Genomic DNA, 25,613 nt, shown 5'->3' with positions numbered 1-25,613 from the left:
TCACAAATCTCTGATATGCATTTATTCATCAACTTTGCTTTCACTTTATTGATGTTTTTTATAAATTTTCGATGTCGGGGGCCTGCTCTACGTTCGTCATCCTCGATGCGTTCATGTCACTCGTAAACGGCTGTTTTCTTTAGAATATCATTACCGAGACAGTTTCCCAGCATTTCTAATGTTTTCGCACCATTGAATCGATTTTTAATGCAAAATTTAATGGTGGAAAGAATTGAGAAGCTGCGGCCATTACCAGACCGTTATACGGCTCTCAGCGAATTTGACAGCTGATAGGCTGACGGAGTCACGAAGCGTTTTTTTACGAAAAAGCTGTAACTGTGTTAGTGATATACAAATATAATCAACACAACGTCACTTCATTGCACTTCCATCAGAAATGGTCGTGCAGAATTTGGCTTCCCCATGACGTGGCAACCGAAGTGCCCCTCATAGTTTTCTTTTTCACCATAGTTATTGGCCAAACCTTGTAAGTCTATCATCCTTGGCAAAATTTAATACAAATTCCGTGTTCCCAATTCAAATCAATTTTTAAAACTATAAAAAATGTAAAACACGACAGTGGTAGATTTATTCAAAACGGCATAATTTTTACAAATGTCAAGCAACGGCGATAAAATTAGCCAAAGTTAGCCACAAATGCGGCAAACCTAACAAAAAAACAAACAGAACTCAAACCAGTTGACGTAGAGCGTCACCTGGTGATTGTTCCGGAAACTTTTTGGTCAAGGTAGTATATATTTGTGTACACAATAATAGCGGCGCGACATAGTGCAAAATATTGGCAATTTATTTCTTTTTTTCATTTTTTTTAATTTTTTCTCATTTTTTTTTAACATAGTTTATACTACAACCAAACCCATAGAACTTATAGTTTCAAACTTTGTACAAAATAAAATAATATATCTTAAGAAATTTTCATCAGAATTTCAAACTTTTTAACCCGTTCGCTGCCATGCTGTTTATGATGAGGTATCATTTCTAGGTCATAATTATAAATATTAAAATGTATGAAATTAAAAAATTGCTCTAATTGCATTATGTCACATAAAACAAAGTTACCAGATATTAAATTTACGACAAAAATATTTTAAATTCAAAAATTCCGCTTGAATTAGAAATGTAATTAAACGTCTACCGAAAATGATACAAGTGGCAGGAAATGTGTTAATCAAAGTTTTTAGAAAAACCACAAAATTTGGGAAATTGAGTTATATGGTTTTTGTTGTAGTATAAATTATTTAAAAAAAAAAAGTAATACAAAAAGTTTAATAAATTTTGCAATAAGTTGTGCTGGTAGCAAAACACCCTGTATATGTACAAACGTAGCTTTGTTAATATGAAGAAGCGTCCACTTTTAAGTCTCCAACTTTTCAGCCAATTTGACTCTGAAGACAACGAAGAATGCGTGAAGTACCTGCCGCGATTTCAGCTGCTTTACATTTTTAATGAAGCCACGCCATCAGAGAACAAATATTGAATGAATTAAAATTCACAATTTTTTCTATTTAGACACATACTAAATATATACATTTTTTTACATTTATTTAGTGGTTAATAGGCAATAAATTAGAATTTATTACACCTGAAAGAGAGGCTGAAAGCCACAATGCTGTTATAGCAATCAAACAACATAAAAAATACGTATTTACATCTACTCTACGCATACATACATATACTCATACATATGTAAATTTAAAGTAATAGAGAATTTTTCCAGTTTATCAAAGATGGTTAATTAAATTATTTTAAGTGCGTGCTTGTGTGCGTTTTTTTTTTTTTGAACGCTTCATTATCTTCTATACCTTTACGGTTAGTGGGACGCCACTTGACATAGCACAGAGAGCACAGCAGTTAGAGAGTTCGATGTTACTATATATGTATGTATGTGCATACATACTCGTATGTATAAATTACTCCAAAGGTGATTCGAGTACTCCCACAGCAGACAAATCGTCAATAAAAATTATCAACTCACTCATAATTTATTCAATCAAAAAGCTTTCAATACCTCAATACTGGATTAACTCGATGATGAATCACAGTAATGGTACGACTCTCTTGGTTTGATCATATTCTTGAACGCAACAATGACATCGATCCCGATTTATGTAGGCACGACCTGCTTATTGAGAATTTTAAAGGTCATGCTTAGTGCGATTTGTTACGTTATTTCTACATATTATAGAGGGAAACGCTCTTCTTATAATAAAAAGGGATGACCAGAAGGATCAGATGTGCTATTCCGATATGATAGGCGTTGTGTTACCTTGCAGTTTATTTTTATCGTTGTAGATTTTTGAAAATAGTTTAGCAGCGAATACAAATTCCATATTTTAATTGTTTTTTTTTCTAAATAACAGCCCATTCTTCACCGATGTTGGCAATATATGACTGAAAATATTCTATGACATGTATTGCCAACTTCATTCAATTTGACGTCTCGATTGGCAATTTGATTAAAATTTAGCATAATCAAAAATTGGGTGTCGAGGCACAGCAACTAGGCATAGTTTCTGACTGCCGAATACTACATACACATACATACGTAAACAAACGAATTATGTTTTAAACACAATTTCTATAAAACACGCAATGCAAACAGTTGACAATTCTCTCAAATCATAAAGCTCCACACCCTGAGTGCGTATTATAACTCATAATGCTAAATTCATTGCTGCCCTCCAAAACTGAAAATTTACAGGAATAGCCATAGAGTTCTTGCTACTTAAGTGCACCCTACAACATGAAGTGCGCCTAGTAAATGAAGCGTATGGCAACGCTTGAACCGGCAGTTTGTTGTGACACTTATCACTAAACAGCTGTTCAGCACAGCCGTGGTTAACTTTTTAATTGTCAATTTTCCCATAACATATAAATGAGCGCGGATAAAAGTGTAATAAATTCATCAAATAAAAAGATGGATGATCCTTTACGTCCGAAAGCGGTGCCTCTTGCGGCCGAAACAGTTCTTTGGTTTGAATTCCTACTTGACCCTCAATTAATTACAAAGCACTTGCAGAAACCTAATCCGGGTAAGGGGAAATGCAATAGTCCCATTGAATAACTTACAAATTGAAGATATTTGTATATTTTTAGATCCTAGTGCATTGGAGTTGATGTCACAATTCATATCAGTTACACCGGATGTTATAATGCCACCACAGTATGACCTGACGTCGCCAGAGGCTGAAAATTTACCCGGGGGGATACCTGTGACACCGGGCGCAGGCGTAACTAGTAGCGCGCCAATGGGTAACATTGATGGCCTACGTATACCACGGAAGCAAATAGCATTGAAAATATTAACACTTAAAGTTGCAACTTGGTTGAAGTGGAACCTGGGTGAGTGTGAATGTAGAATTAAATTTATAAGCTGTTAGTTATATTATAATATTTACTGTTTGGTATGCATGCATTACAGATGTTTTAGAGAAGAGTTTGCCCATACCAAAGCAGCTATTTCTGTTGCGTGATTTATGCACGGTGTGTTTTGGCAAATTGATCACTATACCTTTGCAACAGGATTTTCAGCCAAAGATTTGTAAGTTTGTATACATATATATATATTTTGCATAAGATGCAGTTAAATTATTTTAATCTGATTTGCAGCTCCTGATGGACATGAGCATGCGGCGCGTTTTGCACTTACCTTTTATCACCGTTGGGTGCTGCGCTTGCAAATATTGAAAGATATTGCCATGAAAGCGGCACGCCCCTCCATGGCTAATATGTGAGTGAATGAACGTGATTTAGTGTTTGTTAAATCGCTTTAAATATATTGTCTTTTACTGATTAACTGCATAGGTTTGTGCCAATGGAACCGATGCATCAGTTCTTTGCGCCAGATATACCACCACAAAATAGCGTTGAATATCTGCAGGAACTATGCAAATCCACCGAACCCTTTTATGTTTTCACCTATGATACATTTGTAACACTTCATGCGGACACCGAAACAATGCGCCAAAATTTCGAACAAATGCAAAAAATTGCTTTGCCAGAACTACGCGCTCAAATCTATTTCGATCTAGTGAATTTCTACTTGTACACCAAACAATATAGGCTGGCACGCGAAGCCGTAAACGAATGTCGACGCAACTTGAAAGAAATGAAAGTAGACTATAAATCTGAATCGGCTAAACGAACTGTCTCTGGTTACATATTCTGTCACGTAAACGATGATGAACTGGAAGGATATTTGCTGGCATGTGGCTGCAGTGAGCAGCGCACAACTTTAACGGAGCGCTTTAATGCGTCGTCACTAAAGCAGTACAAGGTAAGTATGCACGTCTCATACTCGTATTATGTTTAAAACATTTTAAAAATGTATGCCTTTCAACCTCTTCAAGGACATCATCGAAATATTACAAGAGGACAATCATGTGCATGAAATACCACTTGTAAGTCGGCGCATACTCGAGCTAGACATCGAAGCTGTTATTTCGCAGGGCACGCTGAAGGAACCGCGCACACTCGAGATGCAAGTAGCCGCGCTGAATGTGGTGCGCAGTATTTTCGAGAATGGAAACATATTTGCCAGCGTTGATTACTTTGAGAAATACAGACATATGAATTGTTTTGTTGCGATAATAGATGTAAGTTAACGGTTTGCACAATTTTTATACATAACGAAACAATTTTTGTTTGCACATAGGCCATCAGCAGTGTACTGCCGCATTGTACACTAAGCGAACGTAACACAATCAAAAATTTCCTTATCGATTGTATATTGAAACAAAACAACGGTAAACAATTTCTACAACAGGTAAAACACATACAATTCTTCACTACAACCGAATTGCGCGATTTGGAGCGACAAACTGCAGAAGAGGAATTGCTGGTGCCAACACTAGCAACTCTCAGTGAATGGAAGTTCAGTTCGAAGAGTAGGTTATGCGCCTAAAAGGCGCAAGACGAAAAAAACGCACTTTTTTCTGCATAAATATTATTTTAAACGTAATTTTATTTGCAGTAATGCGTATCGAAGTGGGCTCACTTGAGAGGCAACTAATCTCATGCACAAATGCGAATACAGTGCGCAAGCTGCTGGTCAAATTGGCGGCTACTAATCCGACTAAACCGCTTTGGACTGTCAATCCCAGTTGGGAGATAGCAACGCCACTCAAATCGCTGCTTATGTCCATGCAAAGAGGCTTCTTGCAAGACTTTGCTTATGTCTTACTGGGCAAAGCGCGCGAAATGACCGCAAAAAATGTAATCGTTTTTTTTTTTTTTTTTGAGGGCGACATAAAAGCAATGAATAAATTTTGCATTATTTTCAGGACTACATTGGGGCCGTATCGATGTTGAGCGTGCTCAAATCGGAAACACAACGCCAAGAGCTGTCGAATACCACCATAGTTTCAAAGCTGGGCAAATTGGTAAACTGGGAAATCCTACTCATACAAATCACACAGTGTTTGGATGAGTGGAATCGCAAAACTTTAGATCTGCAATCGTTGGGCAATCGTTGCAAGCAATGCCTGGCCTCGCTGCAAACCAACGACAATATTATACCGCGCATCGAGGTGAGGAAGCAATAAATTTCAAACTCAGTAGGTCTGTTCATGCAGCAAATAGTTTGTAACAATTGTTGCAAATGATCACGTGTTGGTGTTCATGTACCCAAAAAACTTGCAAAGTAGGGGAAAGTGAGAGAGCAAAATGACATTTCATTTTGGGGGGAAGTTGCAAGTTTTACTGCATAATTTTTACTTGTAAGAATTTGCAAGTGAGAAAAACAGCTGATCGCAAAGTAAACATGAACACGAATTAAAATTAGCGAATTGCAGTTGCTAATGGAATGCTCTTCATCTGACAACGATGAGGAAATGGAGCAAATTATTGTGGGCAAAATGAAAATTGGTGATTCCGTTCGTATTTTGCATTTTATTTAGCTTTATTTTTATTTTTTTAATTTAATACGAGATAGCTTAAGTAAAATTTTTTTTTAATGTTTCCGGCCAACAATTTAATCAGCTGTGCGTAAAACTTGCATATTGATACTGGTTTTGTGTTCATCTACTTTTCATGATATTTTTTTCTTTGAGAGAGAATTCTCGAAAATCAAGTTACTGCACAATTTTTACATGAACAGACCTATTGAGAAATGAGAATATAAAGAAATTAAAACAACTTTTTCTCGTATATACTTCCTTGCATCAGATAATTGAAAGCTGCGCCATAATGCTGCTCAATCTAGGCGATTGGAATGCACTAATGTTCTTGGATAAGCGACTGCCACAACTCGAATTGCCCATTGCCTTCGCGGCCACCGTACTCGATATGGAGAAAATGAAGGGCTCCAAAAAGATATGTCGCGACGCCTTCGATTTAGTATTGCAAATGTTCGTAAATACCACAAAGCGCAGCGGTGGGCCTGGCGGCGGCGGCGGCAGTGGTAGCGGCGGTAGCTCACGCAATTCACCTTCGCTGGCTGTTTCAACTGGGCTACAACCATTCCTTAAACGCATACGCCATCAACTGGTATTTTCCTTAGCCATTTCGTGCCTCGGCAAAATACAAAACATACTCAGAGATGATACAAATCACGATCTGAGTGGTGAATACATGCACTTATGGCCAGCTGTTATACCAAGGTAATTACAGTTAAACGACTTTTTACAAAAAAATTAATTTATAATATTTAAATAATGACTCGTACAGCCCCTTGGCCTACAGCGTGCGCATAGTTTGCGAAACGTTGCATTGGCTGCTGACCGAAGCGCTCAAATACTATCCACAAACTATTACATGGCTGAAGATGAAGGGGGACCTGGAACTAGGTAAGTTAACGCTACTGGTAATAATTTGTCATGCTAATACCTAAATTTACGTGCTACCTGCAGCTATTGGCAACAATGAAGCAGCGATGCGTTGTTATGTCAATGCGCTCATCACCGGCACCGACTACTGCACTTTTCCGCTGCAACGCAATGTAGCTGATGACTATGTAATACACAAGATGATACGCTGCTCATCGAATTTGGGTTGTCACATGCAAGCCACAGTGCTGTGTCAAGTAAGCGAGCCCACTTAAGCGCATGCAACCATATATCAAAAGTAATAATGCGACTTGCTTGTCTTTTACAGTTTTTAGAAGAAATCGATTATGGCATTGTATTCAAGCGGCTCACTGAGAAATCTTCGAACTTCACCGATGCAATGGATGCTTATTATAATTGCATTTGGGATACAACATTGCTGGAATTCATTATTAATTTGCACGCAAGAAAAGGAGAGCATAGCCGGAAATTAGAAGCGGTAGGTTTTAAGAATAAAGAAAGTACAAGCAATTTAAAAAGTATATAAATATTTGTGTTGCCATTGCAGATCGCCATTATGGGCTCCCTTGAATTGAATGCGAATAACAATGACGAAATCAAACGTGAAGCAGCAGCTATACGAAAAACACGGTTTCTACGCGCATTAGCCAAACAGTATTTGTTGTAGGAAAATGTACATAATTATGGTTCAACATTTTTATAATCGCTTATATATATTATAAATTTTAACGTATCAACAAACTTAGTAATATGTGGTCGTACTTATAGTTTTAAGCTGTTTTATACGATTATTAAAAAATGTTAGGCTTAGATTAATCGTAAAGTATTATAGTAATTTCTGTAACAGAGATGACAAATAAAATAAAAATTCTTAAAAACACTTTTTTAACTAATATTGAGCCAATAACTAACTAGACACATGTAGATTTTAAACAAAAATATGAGGCTTGAAAAAAGAAAGAAACATTACAATTGCATTAGTATTTTAAGCAACTGCGGTTACTGGTGCGCTCACAAATGCGCTTACATATCAACTATACTTATTCAAGTCAATAAATTATAACTGGTCAATAGGTTCATAAAAAACACTGCATTACTTAGGACGCCTACCACGGCCACCGCCGCCAATTTTGGATTTCTTATTGGCACCCTTTTTATCCTCTTCAACCTTACGCTTAGGTGTGGCTTTATTATTATTTGTAGATGGCAAAGTCTAAATGTATTTATTTATTTTAATATTTGTTTTATGTCGCTCTAAAATTTATGAATTGCGTTACCTTAAAAAAATTGTCCAGTCGTCCCTGCGTCTGTGTGTTTTTGGATTTTTGAATTTTCTTGGCACCGGCGCGTACGCGATCCTCACTAAACTGCCGATCACCGCAAAGAAATTTAACCAAACCTTCCTCATCGGGTTCTGTCCATTTAAGCTGTAAAAAAAATCAAATAATTTGTTAACCATTTTAAAATTTATTACAATTTAAATTCCACAAAATACATAAATACCAATATTTATAAATATTGTTCTTACCTCAATACTCATTGGATCTGTTACTTCTGGATTTAAAAACAGTTCACGCGCCACTTGATAATTCCAATTCTCCGCTACCGTATATTTCTTTTGATCAATATTCTTTAGTATAGTCTCTATATCGCGATGAGTATTGATTAACTCAACAGCACGCTTTGGTCCAATACCCTTGATACCTTCACAGTAATCACATCCCAGCAGTATGCAAAGATCTATGAACTACAAAAAACCAAAAAACAATTTCCTTAATATTCCCTAAACATATAAAAGCTTTAAACTTCATACTTCTGTGCTAGTCAGTTCGAGTCCTTGAAGCACTTTTTCATAAAAAAACTCCTTAACCGGCATTTTGCGTGCCTCACTGAATGTCAGATGACGTAGCAGCACACTGGAACCAAAGGTAAGTGCGTCCATATCCTCTGTAGCCGTGCCATAAACTTTGCCTGCTTTTACCAGTGCTGCACACTGTGCTTCCGCTTCACATGGTGCCTCTACATAGGGCACTCCCATCAGTTTAAGTAATTCCTGCGCCTCACGCGCATGATCTTTAGTCACACGCACCAAACGACGATTGAATTTCTCCACCTCTTCTGCATTGCCCGCCTCCTCGGCCTTTTCCAAAGCCTTTTGTGCTTCTTCGCGACGCTCTGCACGCTTCGCCAATTCACCGGATTTTAAATCTGGCGGCTTACCATCAAACACATATACCGGCTTAATGCCATGCTCTAACATCCTTATAGTACGATAGAACATGCCCATCAGATGTGATGTAGGCTCACCGTCCACGGTTGTTAGTTGCGCACCATCAGCACGTACAGCAATCAGAAATTGATAGAGACACATCGATGCATCAATGGCCACTTTGCGTCCTTAAAAGGAGGTCAACAACTTATATCGGGAGCAACAAACTTTTTTCCGCCAACCAAACTTACCGAAGTAGTTTTTAATTTCATTTTCTTTAATGGCAACTGGTGCAATATCTGCTATTAATTTTGCTAAGCCCAAAATTCCCATAGTGGCGTATTGAAGCAAACAAGTTAAAAAGAATGATTGGGATTTAGTTGGCGCGCGGTTATTTACTAATGCAACAACGATAGTACGATAATCGTAAATTTTATCGAAATATTGGCAAAGTCGCAGAGTTGTCTTTGCGCGGAGCAACCGAATACATTTGGAAAATATATATTTTCGGAACAATTCCAGAATCTGTTCTGCTCAGCTATCGAAAAACGGTAAATGTTACTACACGTAGTTAAATATCCTAGGTTAATGATGGTTATGTTTTTGAGTTCTACAGAAATACACTTGAAGGTTTGTCTGTCGATGGGCGACCGCTATTAGAAAAAACTTGATCGATTATCTGATGTTCATGCAAGGAAATTCGAACCAATGCGCTTCCGGATGGCGGTCACGCACCAACCGATTCGCCTACGGCGAGCATGTAAACAATACAACATGAAAAATTTAATAAAATTTAAGGGGAATATTCACGCTTTGAAAAAAGTAGTGTATCCCCATCCAAAAATTGACAACTTCTGGAGGCTTACAGTTTTTTAATCACTTTTTGTGTCGTTCAGCGAAAAGTTAATCCTGTCAAGTACCTCAAAAAAGAACAAGGTTCGTATGCAGGTTAAATTTTACACAGATGTTGACTTGAAAGATGTTTATAAATTTGTAGTTTTTGCGTAGAATTCCTTTCCATAGCTGGTTGTTGTTGTTGTATCAGTGCTTAAAAAAAATAACCCTTATAAATTTCAACGTCATAAAAGTAAAAAATTAAAGTCAAGAAAAGTAATAATAAAAAAATTCAAAACTAGCAAAGTGAATTGAGTACTACCTTGCAAAACAAGTATTTCCGGCAGTTTGTTCAGGAACAACTCCTTGACGCCTGCACCAAGTTTCATTAAATAAACCATTATACTTTGCCTAAAATTGTACATGCGGCATTACGCAAAACCCAACACACAAATTTAATATATTATTCTCTACTTCTCAACAAAATTAAATTTTGTTAGTGCTGATACTATATACATATATACATATAAAAGGATTTTAAAGAAAATTTATTATAAATTTAGTAATAATTCTATTTTCCACATACTTAAAACAAAATGTATAATTATATACGTTGAAATAAAGGCAATTTAATTAAATTTGTAATGACAGTTTTTTTTTATCGGTAAATTAGTTTTTGAGTTATTAAGATTTTTCGCAAGTCAAAATTGGTATATGGTGCAAATAAGGTAATTAACTCTAACCAGTACGAATTTTGTTTTTTCTATAGCTTTACGGAACCTATTCTAGACTTATGCCAAACCTAAAATTTTTGGAAATAGCTGAAATTCCGCAATGATGTGAGATTTTGCCAGAATAATTATAAAATGTAAGGTGCTAATTAGAAATAGTTCTCTGTTCAATAGTACTAAAAAAGCATTTGTGCGCTTATAAGAAGAAGAAGAAGACGAAGAGGAACTAATAAATAGTTGAGTGTATTTTCCATAAGTGAATTTTGTGCCAGGAAACGGCGAGAAAGATTTTTTTTCGGGCAGAAAATATAGTAAATATGGTATGTAAATTAATAAAAAGTATTTCAAATTAGTAAGCTGTGTTGAGAGTTTTGAAATACAAAGAATTTGTGCTTAAATTCAATGTGTTTTACGTGAAAAAAGCAAATGGGAAAAAGTTTCGAGCGCGTCACATTCGGTGAATTTTTCGCTTTCATCGTTTCATCTTCATTTTTTTTATTGCTCGTCGTTTTGCTGTTTCGTTGCGCCGCGCTGCGCTGCATCGTGTATGTGCTACGCCGTGTGGTGCCGTGCCGTGGTGGTGTATAAACATGGCGTCGGTTCATTTTCATGTACTTCACATTTTGTATGGGCTTTCCTCGCTTGCCGCCTTTTGTGCAGTCTTTTCGTTAGTCCACGAGCGAATTCATCTGGTTGGAAATTTTGCGTTTTATTTTAATTTTCGCCTTAGTTCATTGTTCAAGCGGCAAAAATTCATTCATTTAATATTTGAATTCGTTGTTGGTGCGAACGATTGGCGAACGGCAATAGACGAATGCGGGAGAAAAACAAAGGCGAAAAAGAATTTTTTTTTTGAAGAAGCAGATATGCCGGAACATGTAATGTTACTTTTGGATTTAATCGAAATTGTTGATGGGTGGTTTGGGAGTGTGAATTGTTTGGGAAGGTACCATTTAACCTATTTTCAAGTGTTCGGGCAAGAGACTTCGAAACAAATGCATACGTACATATATGTATATATTTTAGTGGGTGGGTGTGTGGTGAAATATAAGCAAGCTGAAACTTATTTACTATATAACACCTACAACGCTCGTGAATTAATTTTAATTTGTGGTTCTTTTAACAACAAATAACATTCCGTACTGAAGCTGCAGTATCAGCTCTTATCATTAATCCATTCCGTATGGCAGGCCTCTAATGTAAGATAAATTTGGGAAGTGAAATCTAGTATAATAGATAAAAAGCTGTTGATCCCTCTGTTAATAGATGAAATTAAGGTACACAACGTATAGGAGCTGTAAGAAGATGTGCATACATTATTATTGTTATTAAATGTTTACTAGGACCAATAGATCTCAGTTCTAGGATTCAAGAAATTACTTTGTGGACATTTACTTAATCGTTACACAACCAGTCAGACAGGTATGAAATATTACAAATAACAATAAAATGGAAAATTGGTGAAATAAATTAAAAAATAGGTCTCTTTAAAATTATCGCCAAAGTAAAAGCAACTAGCCCCAAATATTGATCAATGAACATTTTTTTGAAAATCAAAAATTTTAGGAAAATTGTCTTTAACAAACCCATGAACATTTTTTCAATTTGCGGCAAAGATTTCACATTCCCTTGACGTACTAAAAACATCCTGACGGAGGGTTATGTTTCTTTGTCTGCCAAGTAGTGATTCACAACAATGGTATACGCTTTGGCAGAAACCTAATAGTTTTTTATTTGAAAAATTAACCATAACGACCGATATCCAGCATTCAGTTCAGTGTCAGAGTTTTGGAAAAAAATTATTCAAAAAAGTATTGCCAAACGAAAACATATCCCAAAAAATTATATAGACAAGGTTTCATGCTAAATCAAAAACATCAATAATTGAAAGATATTTACCAGTGTGATGCTTTGATTGTCGAATTTGCTAAATCTTTTAATTGCCGTATACTCGGAAGTGGTAGAACTATTTTGTAGGGTCCGCAAAGGAGGGTTACTTTCCAGAGTTCAATAAGCTATAAATTCCCTCATAAAGCTTGAAGTAATTTGTTTGTGAACTTTTACCGTTATTGGCGCCAATATTGGGACTTGCAAACTTTTCACTTTTTTATTTGTTACTCGAATATGCCAACAAATTTGCAGACCCAAAATTGTATAAATTAGTGGGTTTACTTAAACACGAGAAATACGCTCTAAAGTCGTTTTATTCCGCTTTTTGTTTTTGTTATTAAAAATTTATTTGTCTTTACTTATGTAAAAAAAGTCCCAGATTTTCGTTGAAATAAATGAACACACGAAATGGCTGTGAGCCTTTTACATCTCAGATTAACGCATATCAAGTGTGTTTTTTTGTATTAGCGTCTTTGAAGGTTAAATATTATATAGATGCATAGACGGATAAATAACCAGCTGCACGTTTATTGCGCGTTTTTCACTGCTTATCAATTGAAAGTGACATTACAACCAGGCTCTCTCCCCCCACGCGCACAGTAGTTGCAAATCATTCAAAATCTTCAACGTATATATATTTATGAATTATTTGTTAAAAAATTGCACTAATCACGCGTTTAATATCGTTATGCTTAAAGGAAAACGAAAACAAAACAGAGGAGACAAAAGCCGGCGGCGAAACTGAGCCGTTAACGACGGCAGCGACAGAGAAAGCATCAGAAAACGATAAGAAAGATGTAGCCAACAGTGGTGCAGAGGCAGACGAAGTAGTAGCACCGACAGAGAAGAAAAACAGTGCTAGTGCTGGTGGTGGTGACGAAGTCAATGATAAGAGTGCGGATAAAACGGCTACAACAACAGAGAAGGACGATAAGAAACTTAAATCAGAATCTGATGCAGGTGAGCAAAGAGCAAAGTGAATTTCTTTTTCCTTTCAAAATTGGCATATGTTCATACATACACACATACACGCATATTTATACTAACGCGGCAAACATTCATTTCTGTTAATGCTGTTGATAACACAAAGCAAAAATGAATAATGCGAATGAGAAAGCAACAAAGTAAGAAAATTAAAGATGTTGTGTGTAAAAATAAATGTTGGATGAACGGTGTCGTTGAGTGAGTGCAGTGAGTTGTTGCTTTTTTTGGTTTGCTGTTTTGCTACGTATTTTATTTGGTCAACATACCCCCACTGTGCGGCTAAGCGGCATACATACATATATTTATAAGTATGAAGAGACTACAACGTGGAAGCAAGCAAGTGTGATTTGGGCAATTATATTTGCTGACGTTGCGTGGCACGTCGTGTTAGCGTGTCGTATTTAGTGTGATGTGAATTGGCGCGCTTTTCGGCTGCTGGTTCAAATCCCAGTGAGTGAATGTAACGTAGGTTATGCGTGGAAGTGTTTGAGTTTTGAGGAAGTTAAAGAAATATGAGTTTGTGTTTTCTTTCCTTAATTTCCACTTTCTAAATAAATGAGATCTGTATGGGTGTGTGCGTATATAGTGTATACTAGATGTTAATAAAAGTCGTTATTATCTATACGATGACCGCTCTACTTACTTTACTACCCCTTAGGTTTGTTCATACTAAACCCTGCTAAATATGGTTTTGTATAGTAAAACTCAAGGTAGAATAAAACTTCGCTATTTCACTGTTTATCTCGTCACCTTATATGTGACTGTTAAACTTTCCAACGGTGAAGACATTTTTTTTTTTCATTAAATAATTACTAAAAACAAAACTCTTTGACCAAAGATTTTTTATATTTACCGAAATAATTAAAACATTGAAAAAATTATGAATTATTAAAAAAGATTAATTGAGTTCAAAAAATTAAATAATCATTGTTTTTAAGGGAGGGAAATATCTGGGCAAAATCTTTTTGTTAATAATTCTGTAATGACTAAATTTATATTAGAATATGCATATAAAACATATCTTATACTTAGGATTAAAGATGATCGCTAATTTTTAGGGTTCAAAAATATATTTTTCTGAGAATTTTATAATTAAATTTTTATCATTACTTGAAATTTTGGACAGCTTATTTTTCCTGGATATTTCCGGTTACGAAATAATAGTTTTTCACGAAGACTAAACTGGAAAACGAATTATTTTGCAATAAAAATGTTTAAATACCAAATATTCTTTATTCAAGAGGGGAAAACCAATCGACATTTATAGAATTGATAAAAGAAAATTATATGCAAATGCATTTTTTTTTCTGAGTCTCATATTTGTTGAATTTTGAAAAGCATTATTTTCCGCCGCTAAGAAGTCTACATAATTTTACAGAAAATCTTTGAAATTGAGTAAGGTACAGTAACTTTTTCCAAATAGCCCACTGTAAATTTTAAAAAACCTTTTTTGTTTTTAAAAATTTGTTTATCATAATATTTAACATATTCATAATATTTTTAATCTATGTATGAATTTGTTCGGTAAAACTCTTCTGCTCTTTTCCTCAGACAACAAATCTGATGATAAATCCTCAACTGATTCAGGCGATGATAAAAAGGCGGCACAGAAGGACAAATCTGTTGATGTCAAGGAGACTAACGATTCCAAGGACGCTGATGCGACAGATGGTGATGACAAGAAGACTGAAGGCAAGGAGAAGAATGGTACAGTAGCTGGTGCTGCAAGCGGTACCGTCACATCGGCCAGCGCTGACAAAAAGAAGCCTGCCAAGGAGCAGGGCAAAGAGAAGAATGATAAGAAAGCTGATAAAAATAAAGAAGATAAAGAGGACGAAGTGAAGGGCGAGAACAAAGAAGTAGATGAGGATGATGAAAATGTGGTCGCATTAGCAGAAATTGATAGAATCAATGATAACATTAATAAAACGCGAGTTGATGGATTACAAACGTTGCATGAGGTATGTATACATATATAAATTATGAAGGGTATATAATGTGGGTTATGCTAAAATTCATAATTTCAAACATAATTTTTTTCGCAGCTCTGTTTTGGTTCTGTGGGTAAAAATAATGTTGTAAAAAAGAATTTACGCTCTTTTGCCGGTTTCGAGTTCGAAAAGGACTCTACCGAATATAAGAAAAAATTCGATGCCATTAAGAAAACCGATGCTAAGGCACTAAAGGGTATTTGTGATATTCTGGCGTTGGAGCGCAAAGGTATAAATTTGCAATTAACAACTTTTTGATATGTATCAAATAAATAATTTATTCACCGCTAAATTCAGGCACAAAAGATGAGATCGCAGGTCGTGTGCTCAAATTCCTCATGGAACCAGATGAATCACTATGTGTAGATGAGGCCGCTGAAGAGGAAGAAGATATGGAAGAGGATGAAGAGGTAATTATTGTCAGTGAGTAAATTATTTTTGTCTAAATTTAATTTAATTGCTTGTTGTAATATCAGCAAATCGATGAAGAAGAGGAAGAAGTTAGTGCCGAAGAGGAACGTAAACGGAAGCCAAGCAGCCGCGCACCGGCACGAAACTCAACAAGTGGCCGCCCCAGACGCGCAACTGCTGGAAAAAGTACTAATGATTAATTTCTTTTAAATTCAATTATAACTAAGGATATGTAAACTTCAATGCTTCTATTACAGAAATGTCCGCGTATGTCGATTTCTCTAGCTCAGATGAAAGTGAACGCAACGCAGCGCCGGCAAAACGAAAGCGTCACGATGATTCCGAATCGGGCTCAGATGTAAGTAGCAAACGCTATTTATTTTTTTAACTGGAGTTGCTGTATGTCCATACTTATATTTGTATTAATATTTATTTGTGTTGCCAGTATAATCCATCAGGCGGAAACTCCGATTCGGATGGTGCACGTGGCGGCGGTCGTAAGGCTTTAGCACGTGGTGGACGCAGTGGACGGCCAGCACGTAAAAGTTGGAAGAAAAATTCAGATTCCGAGGAAGAGGAGTTTGACTTATCAGATGCTGACAGTGATGTAAGGCCCGAAATGCTCTTTCGATACATCTTGTCTATTTTTAATATTTTTATTTTTGAAAATGGTAACCTGCAAATTTGTTTATAGCAAAATTTGCTAGATAAGGGTTTGTTTACTTTTGCATTAAGATACAAATAATTTATCTATTACAGGTGCCGAAACGTAAACGCCCTACACCTGGTAAACGTGGCCGACCTGCTGCTGCTGCTACTGTCACCAAACGTGGCACACGTGGTCGGGGTGCCAAAGCAACTAAATCGCGCAAGCGCAAGGACTCGGAAAGTGAAGAAGAGGTATCTGAGGATGAGGATGAAGAAGAGGAGATGTCTGATTTTGGCAGCGATCAGAGTGAGGTAATAAGAATGAAACATTTTTTTTTTTGTACCAACACCTGGTTAACTTGTGCTTTCTGCAGGAGGAAGAGGAATCAAAGAAATTCAAGAAACCTTCAGCGCCTGTGAAAAATGCTAAAACTAATAATAAATCCAAAACGCCAGCTAAACGTAAGTGTGCTACGGAGGGGCAAATATCGAATTGTTACTTGTATATTTACAATATGTAATGTATAAATTCTTTTTTTTTAGCTGCTGGAAGGCCGAAAAAAGCAAGCAAAAAAGAAGAAGAGGAGTCCGATGATGAGGATGAGCCGCTAAACAAGAAAGGCAAGGCGACATTCCCTACGGTACGGCACGGCATATATAATTGCATTTTCCGGTTTATTTGAATGGTTATCACTTCTTTTGTTGTTTTAATTTTTAGGATGAGCAAATTCGCAATTATGTTAAGGAAATCTTAGATAAAGCCAATCTCGAAGAGATAACTATGAAAACGGTGTGCAAGCAAGTGTATGCAAAATATCCCGACCACGATTTAACAGATAAAAAGGACTTTATAAAAGCCACAGTTAAAGCGGTAAGTTGACGTAAAATGAAATTTTTGATTCGAATGCATTTAAATGCTATTTGTTTAGTAATTTTAATTGAAATCGCAATTTGGAAGAAAGCTATTTTAGATTTGATAAGCAATAATTTCCATACTTTTAGAATGGCTTCAGCCTTAATTTTACTTGTCTTCATCTTCATTGGAACTAATTGTAAATTATAAAATATGAAATATTTATTTTTATTCAATTTCTGTTAATATTTGTCAATTGCTTTTTATTTGCTGTCACTTCATATACATTTTAATTGAAAAATTTAACATTTACTTTGTTAACCTTTGTTAAATTAATTTTAAAAATTGTTTATATACTTATATATATATAATGGGCGCGTACACCCTTTCTGGGTGTTTGGCCGAGCTCCTCCTCCTATTTGTGGCGTACGTCTTGATGTTGTTCCACAAATGGCGGGACCTACAGTTTCAAACCGACTCCGGACGGCAGATATTTTTTATGAGGAGCTTTTTCATGGCAGAAATACACTCGGAGGTTTGACATTGCCTGACGAGGGGCAACAGCTATTAGGAAAAAAAAATTTAAAAATATTTACTTTCAGTAAATATTAAATTTAAACTTAGACTGTCAATCAACCTAAACTTACTCTTCCAAAAATTTGAATTAATTCCACTTTCAAACTCTTCCAAAAACTTAAATTAATTCCACATATTTTTATTTTTCTTTATATACTTTTTATTTACAGTTAATTGCGGCATAAATCCAGGCCTCGAAAAAATGTGCAAAATTCAAACTTTGCAATTACGCAACTGAAGAAAAAAAAACAGCAGCAGTAACAGCAACGACAACAAAAACAAATATACAAACCAACAACCGCTGTCAGTCTGCGCCACAGCATCGGTGTATTTATATTTAGCTATTGAATGCGTTTAAATCAACGAATTCAAGAGCTTTTAAGATTTCTTTATTATTTTGTCTATATAAGATTGCTTTTCTTTATCCCTTCCGGCTCTTCCTACTGGGTGCACAACGCGCACTTTAATGAAAGCAAAACACACTAAAACAAAAACAAAAACTATTTGACTACTTGACTAATTTTATTTCATCGTGCACCAAAATGTGCATAATTAATTGTCAATGTTGTATTTTTACTTTTATTAATACGCAACACCCTTTTTTTCCTCATTTTTTACTTGAATAGTGTTCTAGCACACGCCACACACACCCATACACGTACATAAATATGTATTTTGTTCTTAGTTCTAAAGCATTGTATAAATACTAGCTTTTCTTATGACTTTCAAAAACAAAAGCAAAACAAAAAAAGAATGTGGAATGCAAATTTGTAGAATTTCTGTAAAATGTTTAATTATAATAAAACACAAAAAACCTAAACATGATATAATAATTTGCGTAAAATAAGATTACGCAAATAATAAACAAACGGAAAGAAATAAAAAAAAACATAAAACTCAAGAGTTATTTAATTTTTGGTTTGCATTTTCTGTTTAAATGCCAAAACGTTATTTGTAAAAAGGTGCAGAATAGCTGGACAAAAAATTAGTTTTTTGGAAAACAAAAACAAAAAAAAAAAAACAAAAAAAAATATGGGAAAATAAAGGAAAAAGCTGGCGTCAGTACAAAAACAAAAATATAACAAAAAGGATAAAAAGTATGTACGTACTTTATTTTTTAATATTTGGCAAACAATTTAAGGAAATTCGACGCGTGAAAATCAGAAAATGTGCTTAAGAGCCGAATTATAATAAGAAAGTATGTGCGTATTATGTTAAAATGTGAATGGAGCAAATATAGAAAGTGAAATAAAGTAAACATAAAATTATCTGATATTTAAAATTTATTTCTCTATCGATGATACTTTGTGCTATATATGATTTGAAGTATTTAAAACAAAAACAAAAAAGATTTATTCCATTAAAACGTAATTTAGTAACTTCTTTTAAAAGGGTCCATACAAAATTTTTTAGAGTAGAGTAGAATTAGTATAGATTACAATAAAAGCGCAAGTTCAAGGAAATAAGAGCTATTTTTTAATTGATTAAAAATTTCATGACATGGAAATTAGGCATATGGCCACCACTGGAATAGCTAAAGTATATTATGGCGCAAAATTAATCACTCTATCGGAACATTTATAATTTTTGAAAATGGCGTCGTCCCAGGACGCTTTTAATAGGACACGAGCCCTTCCTTGCTATGAGACAACACACCATCAAGGAGAAGCTTAGGAGGGAAGAGTTAGGGCTAAGGAAGGAAGGCAGGTCTGCTGGCACCAAACTATGCAGCTACGCCAGGCGAAATCTCTACTGGGAGGGTACTACCAAAAGAGGTGTAAAAAACTCATAACCCTCCCTAAGGATAAACTGAGAATGCTCACGGTCATTGTTGTTGTTGTAGCAGTAAGAGAAGCCCCATAAGTGTAGAGTGTATCATCGATCGTCTTCATCAGGCTCATCTAAAGGTAGGTCCAGGAAACATGCTGTTTCGACAGGTTGGGTCCAGAGGGAGAGGGGTGTTAGATGAGTGGGTTTTAAAGGGCATGTGAAAAGGTGGTTAGTGTCGTGCGGGGTGCCTTCACATGCCGGACATAAGTTTGGTATGTCGGGGTCAATTCTGGATAAGTAGGACTTTAACCTGCTACAATATCCAGAACGTAATTGTGCCAGTGTTACGCGGGTCTCTCGGACATAAGTTTGGTATGTCGGGGTCAATTCTGGATAAGTAGGTCTTTAACCTGCTACAATATCCAGAACGAAATTGTGCCAGTGCTACGCGGGTCTCACGGGGAAGCTGGAGCATTCTCACAGGCCACTGCGTACACTGCGAAGTCAACTGTACATGATTGGGATTTGGTCTCTTGTCGTTTCTACGACCAATCTCGGGAGACTCCAATGCACCTTCTCCTGGAATGCAGCGCTATAGCGTGGAGAAGGTTGACACATCTTGGCCAACTGCAACCAGAAGAAAAGTACATACGCTCAACTCAATCCAGCACGATCCTGAGTTTAATAAGGGAACTGGGTCTGGATGAGTTACTGTGATGAGTACAGGGCTCAAGAGACTATGAGGCCGAAGTACAAACCTCATAAAGAATCTCATCCAATCGAAATGGTGGCGTACGTCGATCTTATTTGACACTTTTGAACTAGGCAGCGGAGCGATGGAGTAAAGGTCGAAATAAAAATTTCTGTCACTCAAAATTTTTTTTTATTTAGTAAAAAACTCTTCAAAAACAGAAGATGGATGATTAATTTTGTGCCACCTTGTACGTCATTGTGCATCATCCTGATTCATAAATGTTCTATGGCCTTTATCGCACGTTTCTACTCAATTATATTCAAACCATTACCGAGTATTCCAGCTAAATATATTTTAGGCACGAGAACTGTAAATAGCTTAGTGAAGAAGTCGAAGTCGCCAATTTCGATTTCGTACGATCAAAATTTTATTTGTAACGAGTATAATACGACTTATTGGGTAAATTGTGCCGTACAATATTGAGAAGATGGCTTAGGGGCTTCTTGGAGTCTCAATCGAGGCGACACTGAAGTAAGAGAACAATCCCTGCATCTTTCCCTTTAACCTTGGATGTGCTAAGATCTTTTGTCGCTGTCTGCGCGCTTTATTAGTCGCGTCGACTAACACCAACTTGGAATTAAAAAAAAAGAACAATTAAAAAGGAAAACACATTTAATGAGTTTGAGTTGTTCCTAGACATTTACAAAATATATACAGGTTGTATCATAAATAAGAATAATAAGACTAAGTATATGTGTCTTGCCATAAATTCTATGACAAATTTTACAGTGCAAACGGCGAAAACAAATTCGCAGAAAAAGTTCCGTTGTTTTTGATTTTGTTCGTATGTTTTGTCCACTCATAAATTGTACTCAGTTTCGTGGCAAATTTCGCTTGTTAACAATGGAGTGGGGAGCTATGGAAAATCGCATTGCAGTGATTGCATTAAAAAAGTGTGGTAAAGGTGCAAGTGAGATTTACGAATTGCTGAAAAAAAAATTAATATTTCAAGAATGTTTGTTTAGCGCACGATCAATTGGTTTCCCCCTTACGTCTGAATCGACAGGCAGAAAAAGAAGTGATCGTCCTCGCGTGGTTCGCACCAATGCAGTCGTACAAGCCGTTCGAGGAAGAATTCGCAGAAATCCTCTTAGAAAGCAGAAAATCATGTCCAGGGAAATGAATGCATCGACCAGATCCGTGTCAAGACTAATTAGAGATGATCTTCACATGAAAGCCTTCCGTCGCTCAACTGGTCATCTTTTGATAACGCGCTTGAAGAAAATTAGGCTCGATAGAAGCAAGCAGCTTCTTCGGTGGCACGCGGTACCAACGGCCTTGAAAATATTCTTTTCTCCTATGAGAAAAAGTTCACTGCTCAAGAATAAGCAAAACGACTAAATCTTAAAATCTTAAAACTTCTAAAGACGCAATAAATGTTGTTCCAAGGGTTCAGCGTGCCCACCATCCAGCCTCCGTAATGGTTTGGTGGGGAGTGTCTTGTAAAGGCGTTACTACATCATTTCTGTTAAAAAGGGGTTAAGACGTACCAGAAGGATGTCTTAGAAGGCGTGGTGTGGCTGTTGAGCAGTACTTTCTTCAATGGAGAGCGTTGCTTTTTTGCTGTTATATGAATGCATGGTTAATAGTACCTAACAAACATTTTATTACAATTACGTCTACAAACTGTTTTCTTTGCCGGCATCCATTGTATTTAGTTTTTCATTTGACGTTTTTCTTAACACTCGTAAAAATAATGATCTATTACACAGAAGACACAGGGTTGGGTTGTATGTCAAAAAGTATAGTTATTATCTAGAATTATTTTATAATCTCAGATTTTGGGAGAGAAATTGTGTATGGGAAATCTCGCTTTTCAATTACGAATGTGGAGTTAAGCACGAAAAACTACATCATCAACTTATATGTGAACGTATTATAACTTCATTAAAAAAAGTATTATAATTTCATATCTATAACGGACTTAAGGGGACAGATACCTGTAAAATTAAAAAAAAAAAATTTTTTTCATTAAAATGTTAATATAACTCTTTAAGAAAATGTCAAAAAATTTTGAGAACGTAAATTTAAGTATTTCTTATATTATAGATCGTCAATCGTGACGACTCTATTCTTTGCGTTCGAGCGCTGGGAGAGGTATAGTTTTCTCAAAACTATATTTTTCGAATTGGCGTTCACGATAACTCGAAAAGTTACTGACCGATCTCCCTGAAATTTTGTACACATTTCTTTTATGATATTACTTTCTATGTGAATTTACAATTTCGAAAATTTTTCGATAAAATAATTTTTTCGAAGCAAATTTTTTATTCCACGATTTTTTTTTCTTTTTTCATTTGATTTTAATTCATATAGAAATTATAACATTAATAAACAAAAAAATTTTTGGTCACTGTCGCCGATGCTACAATGCCCGCCGATTGAGAAGCCCCGCTGCAACCTTCCTGGAAGAATTCAGTGTACACTCGTCATTTTAAATGACTAAAAAAATTAATTTTTTTTGATTATTTTAATGTATAAATAAACTGTATGCCAATTTAAAAAAAAAAAAAATATATTGACTTCTTGTTTCGCATTTTTCACGTTTGTGTAAATGTAACTTGACCTATTCCATTGCAATTCCATTTACCTCCTCCTCTATATCCATACAAAATATCTATCAAACAAATAAAACTAAAATTTTGTTTTGAAAATTGCAACCATTCCATCAATATTTTCTTATGACGTTGTCACGTTAAACTATCGTCAGTAAACCGACTTTACAGACAACCTCTTTTTTTGATTATTTTAATGTATAAATAAACTGTATGCCAATTTAAAAAAATATATTGACTTCTTCATTTTAAATAATTTTAATGAAAATCTGGGAAAATATGGCCGTTTACAGGTATCTGTATCCTTAACTTGTAACAGAACTTATGGCAGGACTAAGTATTTTCATTTCTTCAACTAACCTTATTAATTTCCACATAATTGTATGTGAACTACTCTACTTACCTGAAAATGGATATGTGCTTTAGTGGTAAATAAAATACGCCAAAAATGTGGATTAAATTACAGTTTTATTTATTTATTTTTAAGCACAAAGTGTTCACTTATATTTATATACATACGCCAAACTTTTCGTAAATTAATTATTTTTTAATTTTTAATGAAAAATAGGCTTAATTTTTAATACAACTTAAATTAGCAAATCTATTTACATATTTATTATACAATATATTATCAAATAACACTTCACTCACAAGGCAAACACTTTTTGTTTGTTTGTTAATTCTTAAATATTTATAAGAAACTGCATATTGTTGTTTTTATTTTCACAAAACAAAACAAAACGGATTAAGAATATTTAGCCGTGTGAACAAATTGTTTCCATAAATCACATCAAATATAAAAACAGTTTTTCGGATTTGTTCACATGGACCTGTTCAAAAAAAAGCTGTTTGTTTTTGTTATGAAAAAATACCAAATTGGCATATTTTTTACGTATGGTATTCTATTAAAATTTTTTTTTAATAGATTTTCTTTTTCATTTCATTCAATTTTTTAACACATAATTTTCTTAAATTCCTTACATTTTTTGCTATCTTTTATTTAAATAAAAGTGTTAAAAGCTTGTTTAACATATTTTCTTATATTTCACAGCTCAAAGTTATGAATTATTGCGCTTAAGTGGCCTCAACTACTCGAAAATAGGGATATCGGACTTGTATTGTGAGCCAACTGATGCGCCCCGTGTTACACAAATCATTCTTAGACACTAATGGCATAAAATTACACATACCCGTAGTACATACTCGTACATCTACATATTCCTTGAGGGGGTTTAATGTTTATGTTTTTTTGTTACACTCATTTTCAGTTCTGATGGCACACTAGTTTTTATATTGTAAATACTCGAACATTACATCGAGAAGATAATATTATAAACAACTTGTTCAAATGTTACCTTATAAATGTTAAAGTAATAAGTTGTAACATTGTTAAAATTCAAGTTGACGATTCAAGTAATTAAATCCGCTGGTAACTCTGCCTCTAAAATTACTCAGAAATACAACATTGTCAACATAAGAAATCTATAAATTGCTTAAAATACATATATACAGTGTTGCCATTTTGGTGATTTTGGAGCTAGATTTAGCTCTTTTTTTTTTAAATTGCTCCAAAAATTTGGATTTAGCTCCTAGCTCTTTTTTTAGCTCTTTTTAAAGTGAAATAGTTCTTTTTAGCTACAAATATTTTAAATATTTAAACAAAATAATTTACTACTCTTTGTACTTAAATTAATTCGACGTGTTTTTTTTGTTGCCGTGTGGTAACTCCTGTAGCCATGAACGATTTCTATGTTCTATAATCGATTAGTTTCAAAAGTATCATACCTAATACTATTGGCGCATTTTCACTTAAAAACGCGCAATGGAGAGGTAAGCCTTTTTTTATTTTTCTAATTAATAATACTTTAAGATCACTTTTTACTTATGCAGATTTATAAGCAAAAGACTGCCGACTGCCGCCAATGAGGGTTCTGACCATGAATGTTTGGCAAAGCAAATAAGGTAAAATTTTTGTTATTTTGTTTAATATAAAAATAACCTCTTTAATGCTTATAGGAAGTACGAGCAAAAACCGCGATCTACATGGCTTCAAGACAAAAGATTCAGGAAGTGGTTGATCGAGACTGGAAAAGGTTTGCAATGTAAGTACTGCCACTGCAGCTTGAAATCCAAATTACACGGCCTTATTCGTCACGCTGCCACAAGCAAGCACATAAATGCAGCTTCGCCATTTATGTCGGGCTCTCAGCCGACAGTTTCATTTATAAAAAAGCAAGAAATGGAAGTACACAGAGCGGAATTGGCCAATGCGTTATTCATCGGAGTACACACTTCAATTAGAGTGGTTGACCACCTAACCATTTTACAAAGCGGGATATTTTCGGATAGCAAAGCTGCACCCAATTTGAAGCTACGAAGATCAAAGTGTAGCGCTATACTTAAAAATGTGCTAAGTCCCTATTTTAAAAGTTTGCTAATGGCTGATCTCAAAGATAATAAATTTAGTCTAATTATCGACGAAGCAACAGACATAACTACAAAAAAATATGTGGGCATTGTAGTCAGATACTACAGTAACTCATCGAAAGTTTTCGTTAATACTTTTTTAAAACTCGCGGAGTTGGAAAAGTGCACGGCGGA

General features: G+C 35.2%; 3 protein-coding genes across 3 annotated transcripts; 2 read left to right on the top strand and 1 right to left on the bottom strand.

The window, feature by feature from the left end:
• Positions 1-2,810: 2,810 nt before the first annotated feature.
• On the top strand, positions 2,811-7,656 carry LOC128866420 (integrator complex subunit 8). The gene is made up of 14 exons (XM_054107138.1): positions 2,811-3,053; positions 3,118-3,363; positions 3,443-3,562; positions 3,631-3,751; positions 3,826-4,297; positions 4,371-4,616; positions 4,676-4,907; positions 4,994-5,235; positions 5,304-5,549; positions 6,187-6,620; positions 6,688-6,806; positions 6,870-7,042; positions 7,114-7,284; positions 7,354-7,656. The coding sequence occupies exons 1-14, from the start codon at positions 2,897-2,899 to the stop codon at positions 7,471-7,473; spliced, it is 3,099 nt and encodes a 1,032-aa protein (XP_053963113.1). The 5' UTR covers positions 2,811-2,896; the 3' UTR covers positions 7,474-7,656.
• An 85-nt stretch (positions 7,657-7,741) lies between these two features.
• Positions 7,742-9,436, bottom strand: LOC128866421 (flap endonuclease 1). The gene is made up of 5 exons (XM_054107139.1): positions 9,267-9,436; positions 8,620-9,203; positions 8,335-8,553; positions 8,084-8,233; positions 7,742-8,019 (listed from the first exon to the last, which is right to left on the bottom strand). The coding sequence occupies exons 1-5, from the start codon at positions 9,346-9,348 to the stop codon at positions 7,900-7,902; spliced, it is 1,155 nt and encodes a 384-aa protein (XP_053963114.1). The 5' UTR covers positions 9,349-9,436; the 3' UTR covers positions 7,742-7,899.
• A 1,356-nt stretch (positions 9,437-10,792) lies between these two features.
• LOC128866955 (protein DEK) lies at positions 10,793-19,201 on the top strand. Its single transcript, XM_054108026.1, has 13 exons — positions 10,793-10,900; positions 13,169-13,430; positions 15,006-15,415; positions 15,500-15,674; positions 15,743-15,855; positions 15,922-16,042; positions 16,114-16,214; positions 16,302-16,463; positions 16,616-16,816; positions 16,879-16,966; positions 17,048-17,145; positions 17,223-17,375; positions 18,104-19,201. The coding sequence occupies exons 1-13, from the start codon at positions 10,898-10,900 to the stop codon at positions 18,116-18,118; spliced, it is 1,902 nt and encodes a 633-aa protein (XP_053964001.1). The 5' UTR covers positions 10,793-10,897; the 3' UTR covers positions 18,119-19,201.
• The last annotated feature ends 6,412 nt before the right edge of the window (positions 19,202-25,613 follow it).

This window comes from Anastrepha ludens, chromosome 6 (genome assembly GCF_028408465.1).
Source record: "Anastrepha ludens isolate Willacy chromosome 6, idAnaLude1.1, whole genome shotgun sequence".
NCBI lineage: Eukaryota > Metazoa > Arthropoda > Insecta > Diptera > Tephritidae > Anastrepha > Anastrepha ludens.
The sequence above is the reverse complement of the archived record's forward strand: the minus strand, read 5'-3'. Positions and strand labels throughout refer to the sequence as shown.